The sequence below is a fragment of the Brachypodium distachyon genome, chromosome 1 (assembly GCF_000005505.3).
Source record: "Brachypodium distachyon strain Bd21 chromosome 1, Brachypodium_distachyon_v3.0, whole genome shotgun sequence".
NCBI classification, from domain to species: domain Eukaryota; kingdom Viridiplantae; phylum Streptophyta; class Magnoliopsida; order Poales; family Poaceae; genus Brachypodium; species Brachypodium distachyon.
The window spans coordinates 42,822,475-42,839,851 of NC_016131.3; the positions used below are offsets into that span (position 1 = coordinate 42,822,475).

Genomic DNA, 17,377 nt, shown 5'->3' on the forward strand with positions numbered 1-17,377 from the left:
CACTCTACTCCTGTTTGATTATAGGAAGGTATCGAACTAAGTAACTATCAACATTATGCATTGCATATAAGTATGATGGATGTTGTTGGTCTTTTTTTTTACGGTTTTGTTGGTCATGGTTTCTTTTATGCCATTTTAGCACGAAAAAGAATATGTAGTGTAGTATATCTTCTTCAATTTCTGGCCAAATGATGAAAAACAACATTGATGTTTTGGCTTGCAAAGCTGAATACTACCGTCAGAGTGGAGAATACCAAAAAAGTTTTGAACTCACACCTGGGTAAATTGGTAACTTTCCTGTTTCACTTTGTTTCCTTGACTAATGTTGATCAATTTTACATTCTCATAATACAATATTGATCCCAAGCTACTCGAGAGAGAGATCCTTTTCATTTGAAATGCACATTAGTGCATTTGGCTGCTATAATGGAGCTTGATCATTCCAATGATCTTTATTTTTTGTCATGCATAGTGAAGGACTATCCTCAAAGTGAGTATCAACCTTACTAACTAATCGAGCTATTTTCTTTCAGAATTTCTTCTACATGATCTCATAAGACCAGCCCAGCAGTCCCTGACCTTAAATTCCGTCATGTATTGAGTACTTGTAGACATATAATGACATTCTTAGTTATCCATGTACATCTTTGCACAATGCCTTTATTAATTTTTATTTCTACTTGTAAATTTTATTCTCAAACAACACAGAAAATATTATACTTATCGTGCAGTCAATTATGAGAAAATAATAAATTTCAAATTTGTTTCTGGTCCATCTGTAGATCTCTTTCTTGGTTTGCTGTGGGCTGCTATTATTACTGTATTATCATATTATGAAGTATGATCAAGCGAGGAGATATTTTAGGTAAGCATATTATCCAGTTATTTTTTCTCCTTTTGTAAAATTACTTTCTTATGGTGGAAACTCTGGCACCAGGTGCTGTTTTACTGCCCCCAATTTTTTGAAATGGTGCAATGTAGTTTTTTGGGATATTCAAATGTGCCCTCAAAGTTACCAATGTAGTTTTACACTAATATGTTTCCTATCAGGAAAGCTTTATTTGGGCCAACCTTTTTTTCTTCAGGAAATCGAGTAATCCTGGTCCAATATTGAAGGATTTGTCTAAGGGAATGTGACGGCGAAAGATGCCCTTGGGGTCTTCTCCATTTGAACTTCGATTGTTATATCGTTCGGCAGATATGGTTCATTGACAATGGAATTAAATATTGTTTCCTTTTGCCGCTCAATTTGGGCCATTGAAAGGCTAAAACTATATGAGAAGCAAATTTTTACTAGGCTAAAATTAGAGAGCTATTTTCTCTCCTCAAGCACCGGCAGATTGTTGGTGCTTTTTTAGTTGATCCAGCCCCAATTTTGAAGTTAGATTATTTCTCTTGGCGATATCGTAGTGTGTTGTTTTCTGACCTGATTCGTGAATAGCTAATCTTCTGTTTTGACTACATCTGGTATGTCGGGTTGTGTTGGTTTTGTGTTCCTTAAGGAGAATATGACTCAAAAAATTGCTTTACTGGATTGTTCCTGAAACTGTGGGAAATGAGATTTTCATTATATTACGGATTTACAATTGATGTGATTACATGATTTGGCTTGTACCAGCTTTTTTTGTTGGCTAATTTTAGCTTGAGGAAAACACCATATTTGTCTCAAATCAGTCACCACCACTCGTATAGTAGATTGTTATGGTGACTGCTTGTTCATCCATTGTTTTTCTTTCTTCTTTTATTGTAATTGCTGGATGGAAGTTATCACTTTGTTGTTGTACATTTCCCTAAATGTGTGTGGATCGTTGGACTTCTTAGTCTCCAATTCTCCCCTATTTTAGCATGTAAGAATGATTTACAACAATATATGTTTTTCCAATTCACCATGTGGGAACAGATACCAGAAATCATTGTATTTCATTATAGTTGTTAATAATTGTGTCACGTGCTTGGGGAATTTGGGAACTAGAGGAAGATCGCAGGAAGTAGGAGTGCTCTACGGGAGGACGAGGCTTGTAACCTCGTCGCCCCGTGGCAGGGAATTGGGGGCGCCTGGGCGCAGGGGAAAATAGGGTTTAGGTTTTGATTGCTTACTTTATTGATTGACTAGGGGGGACTATAAATAGCCCTTACAAACTTGGAGAACAAGCTAGACTCTTACTGAATTGGAATTGGACTCCTAATCAAATTGAAAATAGTAGGGAAAACTTTCTACGGGACGAAACATTTCTATCTTCAATCTGAACTCTTAATTACTCAAATTAACTAAGTTGACCCAGACAGTGGGTCCTTCTCTGCCCTAAGTGGCCGGCGCCTATACGTGCGCCCCCACATGACAAATTGGCTGTGTGCGTTCGGCGCAGAGGCCAGGAGTGCGATACTCTGTGATTGTATCGCTTGATATAGCTTTGAGATCAATAAAAGCTTCCATTTTCGAAGAAAAAGAGCCGTTAATAATTACATTAACTACTAACTGTTTCGCCTATTCGTTTTCTACGGGTAGCTTTTAAGTGATTGAACTGCCTATTAATATTGTATTAGGTGAATGGCTACAATTCTCAAGAGAACTGAATGGAAGATTTTGTTCAGCGTTTTCCTTCTCTTTCCTGTTTCCCCATCTTTTTAGGCCTTACCTATTGTACTGAAATGTTTTTTTGTTTGAAATTCAAATAGGTGCGACCACAACTATCAGACTCACATGAAGCATATCTAAAAAGTTCATTGGTCGTAGACGCCACACTTACTTTTTCCTTTTTTTTTGTTGTTGTCAGTGTAACATTACAATTTTGTTTATTAGCGCTATTATTAGTGCTAGTGAATTGATAGTAATTCTCAGGACTCTGGAGCGATGAGGCCACCGTCACAGCAGCAGCAGAACAACTTGATCCGCAATCTTGCATCACCAGACAGGGAGCAATCTGCAAAGGACGACAACGGGGTGTCGCCAGCCTCTATATGACAAGAAGGCTCGTCATCAGGAAGTGAAGGGTCACTTTGGCCAAATTTTGCGGTCGCCCTTACAAACGAAGAGAAGAAAGATGAATTCTTGGTGTTCAAGGGATCCAAGTTGCCTCAAACGCCCAAGAAGAGAGTCAATGTCATCCAGAGTACCGTCAATGTATGACCTTTCTTTATAGCTTCCAACCTTAAAGCTTTTCTCAGTACACTCAATGGGCCTGGAATGAAGAAAAACATGGATTGTATACAATAAAGTAAGCATGTACGCTTCTAGAAATCATCGAGGACCTGATGACCACCACCGAAGAAATATTGATGTGTGCTCCAATTCTGAAAGTAATAAATCTGGAGGAAGTTGTGGAGCCTCACAATTCGTCCAAAGGTACACACTTTTTGGTGGCGTGCCATTAAAGGCTACATTCCTTTTCATTGTATGTTGTATAGAAGAATGATGTTCAAGCACCTCTATAGATTAATTTCCCAATGCACCAAATAACATGGGCACAAGATATCTTTCACATGTACATTTGTGAAACAAAAAATGCCAGTTTTATATTACGGAGCATGTGGCATGTGGTCACTGGTCAGTTTGTAATGCACGCAATGCTCAAATTACATGGTGGGTCTTTAGTCAAATTATCCCAAGCTTATAGATAGCACATGATACATCATAATATCTTATTCTGAGTGCAAAATCATGTTCAGTGGCAACGTTCACAAGAAGTACTGTATAAGGTAAACATTGATGCGTCACGCATCTTATAATGCAAATGGATTGAATGGGGCATCATTAGAGATGGCCATACGGAAACAAGCAGTACTTGGCATGATTTTATTCCTGATGCATTGACAGCTGAAGCGTATATTTTCTCGAGATGAAGTGAGATTGATTAAAAATTAGAGTATATCTTAACCTGTTATGGAAATGGATTCTATGGAGTTTACATCCCTATGGAACTCAGCAGCTTGCTAGGGCAGCTAAGAATCGACATAATAACATCCCCTTTGTCTCTTGTAGCAACAACCTTCACGTTGTCCTTTGAGACAATTTTGTAATTCTCAGAACTCTGTTCTTTACAGACTCCGCCATGTACTCTGTTGTTAATGAATAAATCTTTCTTCTTACAAAAAGATAAAAAAATTATAAGTAATCCAAGAATCATCGAGCTAGTGTTCTTCCAATCATAAACCAGATCCAAGAGCTTACCAAAAAATGTACACCAATGAATACTCTTGCTTCGTCTCAAGGAAAACAAGAATCCAATTTTTTTCCCAAGACTCTATTGTCATGTGTTCGGTTTGGTTTATTTAGTTCAGTGACCATTATGCTCATTCTTTCAGGAAATCAAACCAATCCGTGAGTCTCGGCGCTTTAGCCTTTCGGACTAAACAAAAGCAAAGCAAAGTGCATAGCCTGCACAGGTGTCTCGCCGATGGAGCGACCAGAGAGTTCCATGTGATGGTAACAGAATAAAAGAAGCTCCAACCGCGACACACGGTCGTTCTCAGTTGGCCTCCACAGCCAGCCATCGTTTTCGAGCTGCCAACACATCTCATGGCATCACACGACCTTTTGAGCTTTTGAAGCATCACATCGCCGCCTGATGCTACTACACCGAAGCACGGGACCATCTCATAAAAAAAAAAAGCACGCGGCCGTCGGGATGTATTTTTCCACGGAGATTATTGATCGAGTTCGAAGAAGCCCCACTCACGATTTATGGACCGGCCGACCCGGGTTTTATAGGCTAGGCCGTGCCGTGCAAAAGCCTGCTACTTGCTTAAACGGGCTGTGCTTCCTGGGCCAGTTAAAACTTTGGCGGCCTGGTTGCCTCGCAGGCGTTGCAGGCTTGCAGGCGGAGGTCGCTCTCGTTGAGTGGTCAGTCGTCCATCGCCGCCTCCGGCCATAGTCGGTTCCCTTCGTCTCCAACCGACATGAACTCGACCATGCCACGCTCCATATAGTACTGCTATTCCACGAGATCGAGTCCAATCTCCCCCAAGTCCTCTCCCCCGTCTCCGACGCGACGAGTAGGGTACGACGCCACGCCATCACCGGAGGCGGCGGACGCCGCAGCGCCTCCTGGAGCACGCGTCGACGGGCAAGTGCCTAGCCGGCTAGCCGCCCTCCACCCGCCGAACCATAAGGTGAGAAACCCACCTCCTCCAAAACCTAGCTATTCCGGCCGCTGCTCTGATCGATTCGGTCCCAATTGGGTGTTGATTTTCCCCCTCTCTGCTCTCCCGCATTCCGAGCTGCAGCTAGCCATGGAGGACGCGGGCGGGGGCGCCGAGGCGCGCGCGCGCTCGAAGCAGTACGACTACGGCGCCAACTCCAACCTCGTCGTTAACACCGCCTCGCGGCCACCCCGCGTCGCGCACGAGCCCACCGGCGAGCCCGAGACGCTCAGGGGCAGGATCCGCGCGAGCGATTTCGGCGACCGCGCCGTCCAAACAAGGCCTCCCGAGCTCGACGAGAAGTTGAGCGACAACCGCAAAAAGAAGGAGCGCGACGCCGCCTCTGCCGACCCCGACCTCCCGTGCCACGATGCCAAGCGCACGCGCCGCGCCGCCGCCGTGCAGCGCGAGGTCAGCGTGCTTTCACTCACCGATGACTTCAGATACAAGCCCAAGACCAAGGAGACGCGGGCTGCCTACGAGGCGCTTCTCAGCATCATCCAGCAGCAGTTTGGTGGGCAGCCCCTCGACGTGCTTGGTGATGCCGCTGATGAGGTGCTTGCCGCCCTCAAGAATGACAAGATCAAGATTCCTGACAAGAAGGAGATCGAGAAGCTTATCAGCCCTAACTCGGATCAGATGTTCGACCAGCTAGTCTCCATTGGGAAGCTCATCACAGATTTCCGTGATGCTGCGGTCGGCATGCCTTCTAGTGATGGGGCGGACATGATGCCTGATGACAATATTGGCGTTACTGTTGAGTTTGAAGAGGACGAGGATGATAAGGAGAGTAACTTTTGTCAGGTATGTACATGTAACTGAATCTTCTGTCTAAAATCTCCTCTCTTGAAATGCCTGAATGAAGCTTCTTATGCACTTACATGAGCTTCATTTTATGTTTGTATCAGGTGCAGGATGAGTCGGATGAAGATGATGTTGTTGAATTGAACGGTCCTGGAGCTATGCAGATGGATACTGAGTTGTATGACGATGATATGCAGAACTCTAACAGGGGCTGACCATAGACGTGCAAGACATTGATGCTTACTGGCTTCAGAGGAAGATATCACAAGCATACACAGATATTGACCCCCAACACAGCCAGAAGCTCGCGGAGGAAATCTTGAAGGTGATTGCCAAGGGAGACGACAGGGATGTCGAGAATCGGCTTGTCACGCTGCTGGGCTACGAAAGTTTGATCTCATTAAATTGCTGCTTTGCAACAGGCTCAAGATTGTTTGGTGTACCTTCTTAGCCAGGGCTGAAAATCAGGAACAGCGGGAGAATATAGTCTGAGTAACCCAAGATTGGCTCCAATATTGGAACAGCTACATGCAACGAGAGCATGTACAACGGAGAGGCAGAAGAATCTGGGGAGAAGTATCAGGGATGAGGCCCAGAGGCTCATAAACAATGACAGTGCTAGTGCTGCTGGTGCGAGGGGTCATAGGGCAGTTGACGGGGATATGGAGAGTGGATGGTTAAAAGGCCAGAGGCAGCTGCTTGATCTTGAAAACCTCTCTTTCCACCAAGGTGGTCTCTTGATGTCCAACAAGAAATGTGAACTTCCTCCAGGATCATATAGAACCCCTCAGAAAGGGTATGAGGAAGTCCATGTACCAGCATTGCAAGCTAAGACGTATGAATCTGCAGAGAAGATTGTGAAGATATCTGATATGGCAGAGTGGGTTCGGCCAGCTTTTGCTGGCATGACACAGCTGAATACAGTTCAGAGTAAGGTTTATGATGCTGCCCTTTACAGATCAGATAACATCCTTCTCTGTGCTCCGACGGGTGCTGGGAAAACCAATGTGGCTATGCTTACAATTCTTCAGCAGATTGGTTTGCATATGAAGTATGGTGAATTTGATAATACAAAGTACAAAATTGTCTATGTGGCCCCGATGAAAGCTTTGGTTGCTGAAGTTGTTCGAAATTTATCAGCACGGCTGAAAGAATACAAGTGTATTGTTAGGGAGCTTAGTGGAGACCAGTACCTTACCAAACAACAGATTGATGAAACACAGATAATTGTCACTACACCTGAGAAATGGGATATTGTCACGAGGAAATCAGGAGATAGAAGCTATACTCAAATGGTAAAACTTCTAATCATCGATGAGATTCATCTACTTCATGATAGCAGAGGGCCTGTTCTGGAGAGTATTGTTTCTAGAACAGTAAGGCAGATTGAGACAACCAAGGAACATATCCGCCTGGTTGGCCTATCTGCAACTCTCCCTAATTATGAAGATGTTGCGGTATTCTTGCGTGTTAGCTCTGATGGTCTCTTCCATTTTGATAACAGTTACCGGCCTTGCCCTCTTGCTCAACAGTACATTGGGATCACAGTGAGGAAGCCACTGCAGAGGTTACAGTTGATGAATGAGATTTGTTATGAGAAGGTTATGGCTGCTGCTGGTAAGCACCAAGTGCTTATATTTGTGCACTCGAGGAAGGAGACGGCGAAAACTGCTCGTTCCATCACAGACACTGCATTGGCTAATGACATGTTGACCCCCTTTCTGAAAGATGAGAGTGCAAGTCAAGAAATTCTTTGTGCTCATGCGGAACTTATCAAAAGTAACGACCTTGAAGACCTTTTGCCATATGGGTTTGCTATTCATCATGCTGGGTTGGCAAGGGTAGACCGTGAACTTGTTGAGAAACTTTTTGTTGATAAGCATATACAGGGTCCTGGTTTCGACAGCAACCCTTGCATGGGGTGTCAATCTACCTGCACACACTGTTATTATAAAGGGTACCCAAATTTACAATCCGGAGAAGGCTGCTTGGACAGAACTAAGTCCACTGGATGTCATGCAGATGCTTGGTCGTGCAGGCAGGCCACAGTATGACACACATGGAGAGGGGATAATCATAACTGGCCACAACGAATTGCAGTACTACCTGTCTCTTATGAATCATCAGCTGCCTATTGAGAGTCAATTTATATCCAGATTGGCTGATCAATTAAATGCAGAGATTGTTCTGGGAACTATTCAGGATGCCCGTGAGGCATGCTCGTGGCTTGGCTACACTTACCTCTACATCCGGATGCTCCGGAACCAACATTGTATGGTTTACCTGAAGATATCTTGGAGAAAGACAAAACACTGGATGAAAGGAGAGCTGACTTGGTAAGTACATTACATACTCATTTTCTGTTTTGTTTTTTAAGTTCTATAGAAATCCCATCATCCTGATGTTTTAAAAAAAAAGTCTGATTGCATATTTGTACAGCTCACCTGTTTCCTAGACTTTCTCTAAGCCATGTCCAATATTTATTTTTTATTCTCTTTAAATCATTGTTCAACTGTTGATGAGCATAAATAATATCTCCTGTAAGGTTTTGCTGGGTTTCCTATCTGAGCGAAGTTCAGTATTGCAGCATCAAGTTATTTCCGTTGCAATTAAATTGGGACATCAAATGATCCAGTAGTTCCAAAGTAAAACGTACTCCCTCCGATCCATATTAATTGTCTAAATATTACATGTATCTAGACACTTTTTAGGCTTAGATACATCCATATTTGGGCAAATTTGAGACAATTAATATGGATCGGAGGGAGTAAGAATTTATAATGAGCACTGGATGATGCCCCTGGAAACAGGTTAAGGTCCCTCTGCTTATCTTGGTCTGTATTTGTTCTTTTGTGTCTCTGCAGCAATATTTTGTTGCCATATCTTTTGTAGTTTGTAGAATAGTCACATGAAACAAATGTCCTTGGTTATAGTATCTGTTCAATTTCTTAGCTGGTTTGTGTAGCATGACACCAAAATATGGCACTTGTACTAATAGTGTATTTTCTTGAATTCCAAGAATGCAATATGGGTAGTCATGTAAAATAACTGTGCAATTTTTTTTAAGTAACAACAATACTCGGTTAAATTGAATTATTCAATTGCATCTCGATGCTGGTGCAAGGTTTACAGAAGTGTTAGATCCATCTAGTCGGCAATTATTTTTGATCCATCTAGTCGGCAATTATTTTTGTTCCTGTATTATTAATATGTTTCTGTAGATATATAGATTGTCTCATCCCTTTTCCTCTGTCTGTTCCACTGCTCATTCCTGTAATTCTGCGCTGCTGCAGGTACACTCTGCTGCAAATTTGTTGGATAGGAACAGTTTGATAAAGTATGACAGGAAAACAGGATACTTTCAGGTTACTGACCTGGGAAGGATTGCTAGTTATTACTATGTTAGTCACGAAACTATTTCAACTTACAACGAGGACCTGAAGCCTACAATGGGTTATATTGAGCTGTGTCGATTGTTCTCTTTGAGTGAAGAGTTTAAGTATGTTAGTATCAGGCAAGATGAGAAGATGGAGTTGGCAAAGCTTTTCGATCGTGCGCCAATTCCAGTGAAAGAGAGTTTGGAGGAGTCCGGCACAAAGATCAATGTTCTGCTCCAAGCATATATTTCTAAACTAAAACTGGATGGTCTCTCCCTTGGTTCTGATATGATCTATATCAGACAGGTACATTTCGCCTTTGCTGAATGCAGTTCTGAATTCGAATTGCTTGCTTATTTAGTTATTCTTATTTTTTTAGAAAGCTTATTTAGTTATTCTTATATATTTCTATTATTGTCTATGATGCAGAGTGCTGGCCGTCTCTTGCGAGCATTGTTTGGGATAGCTTTGAAGAGAGGATGGGCTCAACTAGCAGAGAAGACTCTTAATCTTTGCAAGATGATTGATAAGCAGATGTGGGGTGTCCAAACTCCTTTGCGCCAATTTGCTGGCCTTCCGAATGAAATCCTGATGAAACTGGAGAAAAAGGAATTGGCCTGGGAGAGGTACTATGACCTATCATCACAGGAAATCGGCGAGCTAATCTGTTATCCAAAGATGGGGATGCAACTTCACAAGTGCATCCACCAGTTGCCGAAGTTGAATATTTCAGCCCATGTTCAACCTATCACTCGTACGGTTTTGGCTTTTGCACTGACTCTAACACCTGATTTCCAATGGGATGATATGGTACATGGATATATGGAACCCTTTTGGATTCTAGTTGAGGACAATAATGGCGAATGCATTCTTCACCACGAGTACTTCATGCTTAAGAAACAATACATGAATGAAGATCAGACACTTAACTTTACAGTGCCAATATGCAAACCACTGCCCCCTCAGTACTTTATACATGTAGTATCTGACAAGTGGCTTGGCTCTCAGACGATTCTTCCTGTCTGTTTTAGGCACTTGTTACCGCACTAATGAATGCACGATATGAAGGCCTTTATAGTGCCTTTAAACATTTCAACCCCATTCAAACTCAAGTGTTCAATGTCTTGTATAGCAGTAATGACAGTGTGTTGGTTGCTGCGCCAACAGGCAGTGGAAAGACCATATGTGCGGAGTTCGCTATACTAAGAAACCATCAGAAGGCAGTATCTGGTGAAACGAACATGTGAGTTGTGTATATAGCGCCTGTTGAAGCTCTGGCGAAAGAAAGATACAGGGACTGGGAGACAAAATTCGGAGAATTCGCTCGCGTAGTTGAGCTAACAGGTGAAACTGCGTCTGATTTGAAGCTTCTTGATAAAGGGGCGATTGTTATAAGCACTCCTGAGAATTGGGACGCGCTCTCACGCCGGTGGAAACAGAGAAAACCTATCCAACAGGTCAGCTTATTCATTGTCGATGAGCTTCATCTAATTGGATCTGAAAAGGGACATGTTTTGGAAATCATTGTATCAAGATGAGGCGTATTGCAAATCATATTTGCAGCAATATCCGAATTGTGGCGCTTTCAGCATCACTTGCAAATGCTAAAGATCTCGGAGAGTGGATTGGCGCCAGCTCCCGTGGCTTTTTCAACTTCCCTCCAGCAGTACGACCAGTGCCTTTAGAAATACACATTCAGAGTGTGGATCTAGCAAACTTTGAGGCAAGAATGCAAGCAATGGCAAAGCCAACATACAATGCCATAAGACAACATGCAAAACATGGTAAGCCTGCCCTGGTATTTTTACCGACACATAGGCATGCAAGGTTTACTGCGTTGGATTTGTGCGCGTACTCAAGTGCTGAAGGTTGTGTAACACCTTTCCTTCTTGGGTCTCAAGATGAGATTGATACTCACACGCAAGGTCTCAGTGAAGACACACTTAAAAATACACTGAAATGTGGCGTAGGCTACTTGCATGAGGCCCTAGGTGACCTTGACCAGGAAGTTGTGACTCAGTTGTTTCTTTGTGGAAAAATTCAAGTGTGTGTTGTGAGCAGCACAATGTGTTGGGGGAGATCATTGCCTTCCCATTTGGTTGTTGTGATGGGAACACAGTATTGTGATGACCGGGAGAGAGCCAATGCTGACTATTCGATCACTGATTTGCTGCAAATGATCGGTCATGCCAGCAGGCCTCTTAAAGACAACTCAGGGAAATTTGTTATATTGTGCCATGCACCTCGCAAGGAATACTACAAGAAGTTCCTTTTGGAGGCCTTCCCTGTCGAGAGCCATCTTCAGCATTTCTTGCATGACCACATGAATGCTGAAGTTGCTGTCGGTGTGGTAGAAAACAAGCAAGGTGCTCTGGATTATCTTAGTTGGACTTTCATGTACCGGCGACTGACCAAGAACCCTAACTACTACAATCTGCAGGGTGTAGGTAACAAGCATATGTCAGATCATCTTTCTGAGCTAATCGAGACAGTATTGGAGGACCTTGAATCAACCAATTGTGTGGCTATAGAGGAGGATACGTATCTGAAGCCCCTCAACCTTGGTCTCATTGTCTCGTGCTACTACATTAGCTACATGACAATTGAACGGTTCAGTTTGATGCTAACCCAGAAAACTAAGATGAAAGATATCCTGGAGATTCTAGCTTCTGCATCAGAATATGCACAACTTCCAAGTCGTGGAGGTGAGGAAGAATTCATAGAGAGGCTTGTTCGCCACCAGACATACTCTGTTGATAATCCCAAGTATTGTGATCCTCATATCAAGGCGAACGCGCTGCTGCAAGCCCACTTTTCAAGGCACACGGTTGTAGGGAACCTGGCAGTTGACCAGCGAGGAGTACTCCTTTATGCACATAGATTGCTCCAGGCAATTGTTGATGTTGCCTCCAGCAATGGTTGGCTCAGTCTAGCTCTTAATACAATTGAGCTGAGTCAAATGGTGACACAAGGCATGTGGGATCGTGATTCTGGCTGCTTCAACTCCCACACTTCACCAAGGAGTTAGCCTGTAGATGCCAGGAAAATGGCATCCAGAGCATCTTTAATCTGGCCGGGATGGGTACCGACGAGATCAGGGATCTGCTGCAGTTACCTAACTCTCATCTCCAGGACATCATCGGAATCGTCAAACGGTACCCTGACATTGATATGGCTTATGAAGTCTGCGAAGGTGATGCTATAAGGGCCAATGGCAACGTAATTTTGCAGCTTACTCTAGAGCGTAACATGACGAACCTGACATCCGAGACTGGGCCAGTTCATGCCCCAAGGTATCCAAAGCCCAGGGAGGAAGGCTGGTGGCTCGTGATTGGTGATAGCTCCGCCGACCGGCTGTTGGCTATCAAGAGGGTTGCACTCCAGAAGAGGGCTCGACTGAAGCTCGAGTTCACTGCTGCTGCAGAAGCAGGGATGAAGAATTACATGGTTTACTTGATGTCAGATTCATATCTAGGCTGTGATCAGGAGTATGAGTTTGCCGTCAATGTAAAAGATACTGGAGGGAATTGATCTGACAATTTAGTGATTGCTCAAGTAACATCTGATTCTGAGTTTCTTGTAAGCAGGGCTATTCATAGGTAATGCGAGTCAAAAGACTCAAAACTTGCATCATAGATCTCCGATCTTTGCAGGTCGTTGGGATGCTTTTTGTTGTGATATGATGTGGATAAACATGAGCAGATTTTTTTAACATGAATCTTGAATAACAGGCGAACAGATATATTGTGTTTCTGTTTGGATGAGAAATGCATGTGTAAATGGTGTATGTAGCGTTAACGAATAGGCCTCCTGACTTTTATGTAGCCAATGTAGGTAAGTACTCCCTCCGTTCCTAAATACTTGTCGTAGTTTTAGTGCAAACGGAGGGAGTACTAACTAGAGTAGTGTCAACACTGTGCATACACTATGGATGTAATGATTAATACTCCCTCCGTCCCATATTAAGTGACTTTCTGTTACATGTATCTAGACGTATTTTAGTATATAGATACATCCATATTTAGACAAATTTGATTCTCTTAATATGGGACAGAGGGAGTATGTTTGATGCCATCTTAATTAGAACAGGTGAAAAAAATTGATGCGCAGCATATAAAATGGTGATGAAAAGTTATGACAGGAATAAGTGAGGATATCAGCATATAAATTCATCATGTTCTGTGGAGTGTCCTGGAGCTTGCACAATTGTTTCTGAAATGTCTTAGCTTATCTCTGTAGAAACTCTTACTGAATCTTATAAGTATAAATTGGCATTCTTGTGTCCTGAATTTGTCCTTTTCTAATGCATGTTCAGATGCAGTTTTTTACAGTTTTGTTAGAATTGTTGATGCTTCATTTCTAAAGTATGATAGCTCTGCTTCTGAATTACATACGCAAACAACAAAATTACTCTCTCCAATAGGATGGTTGCCAAACCGAAGCTTTAATTTCTCCCAGGAGCTTTTAGTGTTCTCCCAGTTTGCCTTGCACCTTGCAGCAGCCTCCTATCTCTCTTCTAGTGTCTTATTCTTCTCATAAAAATGGTACGGTGAAATCAAACATGGTTGCTGCATGCATAAAACAATTGGATCTAATATCAAGAATGGTTAGCTAAACCTGTTCCATTGCCATTGAGTTAACTGAACTTATTCCTTGTCAATAATGTGACAAAAGGTCATTAGGAAATTTTTGTGTTACCTCTGAACATTGATACAGTTAGCTTAGCATATTCCTACATGGCTCCATCAAAGCTATATTGATATGCTTCTTGGGAGGACAAAACAAGAAAGTTGCCATTCTATGAATTGATTGAACCCTTGCTCTATTCAATTGTTTTAATCCATATCTTTCTACTTATTTATTCAATACTTGTTACTGTGTGTAGACTTATTGAATGATGCTCAGTACTGAAACTCCTGAGAACGAATCATCGAACGTAACATCTAGTCCGGACGTACTGTAACATCTAGTGCAATTCCGTGCGTCCGGCCGTGTTCTGCAGAATATTCTATTCTGCATACTTGCATGTACGTGTGTTTTGAACTGTATATGCTACCTGCAGCCCGTCCAAACCGTACCAACACAGACAAAACCCAAGTAATTTATGTCGGGTTTGTAAAAACCAGCTAAACCTGCTGAACCCAAGTCATTTAGTTCCTAGGTTAAAAGATGATAATACCTAAAAGGAATAATTTGAAGAATGTAGAACTCCCTTATTGTTTCCTTTTGCACAGGTTGGGATGCTTTGTGTATATGCTTACCTTACGTGAGAGAATCACACACGTGTATTAGTAGTACGTACTCCCTCCGATCCTAAATTGTTGTCGAAATATTACGTGTATCTAGACGTTTTTAAGAATAGATACATCCATATTTGGGTAAATTTGAGTCAAGAATTTAGAATAGAGAAGTATTGTTTAGTACAATTGCTCCCTGCTTAGATGGCACAACTGATACGAGTAGTAGACAATATTTAAAGCGGCGTCGAAAGGATGCAAGTTGACTTTAAAGATAAGAGGATAAGCATGAGTGGTGCATTAAAAATAAATCTCTCTTTTTGCCAGCAAAATTTAGGACAGTCGAGTACAGTAGTAGTTTCGCCTTTCCGTTTCACGCCGTGTCGTGGTGGTGCTCCGTTCGTCACAGTCGGCGATCAGCAACAACTTGTTTATGCGCAACATATTGGAATATTCTTTTGGCAATGCTGATGTCCAAATCGACCCTACGAGCCAAGGTTTGCCTACCGAATTTTGGCTAAAGATTGGTGAGAATTTACAGAGAAAATGGCCTGTGGATTGGACGTGCCAAAGAAAAAAAGGTAGTAACAATCTTTATACACCAGTACACTCTGTTGTATAAGATGAAGACTGTGAAGTTGCCCGCAAAAATTAAAGAAATGAAGACTGTGGAACGACTCTATCTTCCTACATGCGCCACGGAGAAGCATATCCATCCGTCGTCTGCCCAACATAGCCACTGGGCATATCCAGCTGTGTCCAAAAGGCCCAATGCTGTTGGCAAAAACAACAGGCGGAAAGGTGAGGACAAGCTCGTCATTTCAGCGAAGGAAGTCCCAAGTGTAGAAGCGAGTGAGGCGAGCGACCACACCCCGGTAATAAAGCCGGCTCACGCACTCCGCCCACTCCCTCTCATCCGCCGTCGCCTCTCAGCTCTCCTCTCTCTCTTTCTCCGCCGCCGCAGTCTCCGAGGAAACCCCCGCAACGCCGATGGCCGCCAGCAAATGGGTCCGGCCCGAGGTAAGCTCTACGCCTAGATCCGACCACCCGCTCATCTCCCTCCACCTCTTCCTTGCTCTTCTGATTGATGTTTGCTTATCCGATTCTGTGGCGTGGCGCAGGTGTACCCGCTGTTCGCTGCGACGGGCGTGGCCGTCGGCATCTGCGCGTTCCAGCTGCTCCGCAACATCACTGGCAACCCGGAAGTCAGGTCCGGATCTGGATTCTAAGTTTCTAACCCCCGTTGCTTAGTCTATTTAATTCTTCAATAAACGGAGCCCCTCGCTTGTTTGGTTCTTGCGGGAGCTGCGTTTCGGTTTAGTGTAGTAGAGCAGATCTGCTGGATTTGAGCCTAATCGTGGTCGTGTGGTGATGACTTGGTGTTGACTTCGGCTCTATGGTTGATGTTGTGATATTTTGTCAGGTGAAAAATTGTGGTCTTGGTTTAATTTGGTAGAGAATTATATACTGTAGTTCACGAGGGGTGAGAACAATTTGACCTGTTGTAGGAGTTATTTTGCTTGTTTGCGTGGATTGTTAGTGAACATTAGGCCCGGAATTTGTAAGATAGAGTATAATATTGTACCAATCATGCACTTGATGTTTTTTTTAGTTCGTAGTTATCTTGTGAGTTCTTATGGATAATGGACTATTATATTGTACGTGTAGTCTACTTTAATCGTGAGGTTTGGTGTACTTGTATAACGCTGAAATGATGAGATTCACTTTAGCTACAATTATTGTGTATGTCTTAGTAAACATTATCTGTTCTGATCATTTTAATTCTTGGCAGCTCATCTTAATATTGTTAAAGAACGACCTGAAGCATGTCTATACTGGTTAGTACAGGTATACTAAAAATGATTCCATGTGCAGGGTTAGCAAGGTAGGGAGGGCAGCAGGAGTGCTTGATAATCATGAGGAGGGGAGGCGCTACGCTGAGCATGGTCTCAGAAGCTTTGTGCGTGACAAGACCCCCGAGATCATGCCAGGTATCAACAAGTTCTTCACCGACCCAAAGTGAAGGGTTTGGATTCGGCTATGACTCGCCAGTGCACAATGTTGTTCTGCTACTATTAGTTATGATTGTGGGTAAATGTAAACCCGTGTGAAGCATTCAGCAATGTTTGACTCGCCCATAATTTGGAGGATATCTGACAGTGATTACCTCTTATTGAATGTGCCATGTATTGGCTGATGGCTTCCTATATACCGCAACAAATATCTTATGGTCGATGGCTTGAACATATATGTTCCAATGAAGTTGTTCAATGTTTGTGTTCAGTTTAGGGCTTTTTCATCGGTGGTTGGTACTAATTTTCTTTTCTCCCCTTTTAAAAATATGCTTCCTCTCTTTTTATTTCTTTTTCTTGATGGACTCACATGTCATTCTCTTTTTTTTTTCTCGGTACCCCATGTTGTTACTTCTTCAATTAACTACTAATTCCTTGTTACTCATCTGTCCTCTACATTGGCAACTACCTTTTTGGTACCCATGTAAAGGTACCCATGTAGTAACCATTGTCGAGGATGTTCTTACTGTCACGTGGAAACCTCCGATAGCTCCAATTATATCACATCTGGTTTTGAGTCTGCTCCTGTCTGCCAGTATTATCAACTCTAGGTGAAAAAGCAGAGTTACGCGACCACCATAATGTGGTCTGATATTTTTCTTGCCTGGTATGTTCAGATAAATTTATCAGAATTGACCAGAAACGCAGAAAATGATGGTTAAACCAGATAATTGGACGATGCCAGCAGCTCTCTTGATATGAAGCCAGAAGCAATGACCCAATTGACCTCAGCCGTTGCCACACACTG

At 42.8% G+C, this 17,377-nt stretch overlaps 1 protein-coding gene and 1 pseudogene across 1 annotated transcript; both read left to right on the forward strand.

Annotated features, from left to right (window-relative positions):
* Positions 1 to 4,876: 4,876 nt before the first annotated feature.
* On the forward strand, positions 4,877 to 13,073 carry LOC100823726 (annotated as a pseudogene).
* Positions 13,074 to 15,415: 2,342 nt separating this feature from the next.
* LOC100821381 lies at positions 15,416 to 16,840 on the forward strand. The gene is made up of 3 exons (XM_003563961.4): positions 15,416 to 15,577; positions 15,679 to 15,767; positions 16,433 to 16,840. The coding sequence occupies exons 1-3, from the start codon at positions 15,548 to 15,550 to the stop codon at positions 16,578 to 16,580; spliced, it is 267 nt and encodes an 88-aa protein (XP_003564009.1). The 5' UTR covers positions 15,416 to 15,547; the 3' UTR covers positions 16,581 to 16,840.
* Positions 16,841 to 17,377: the final 537 nt, after the last annotated feature.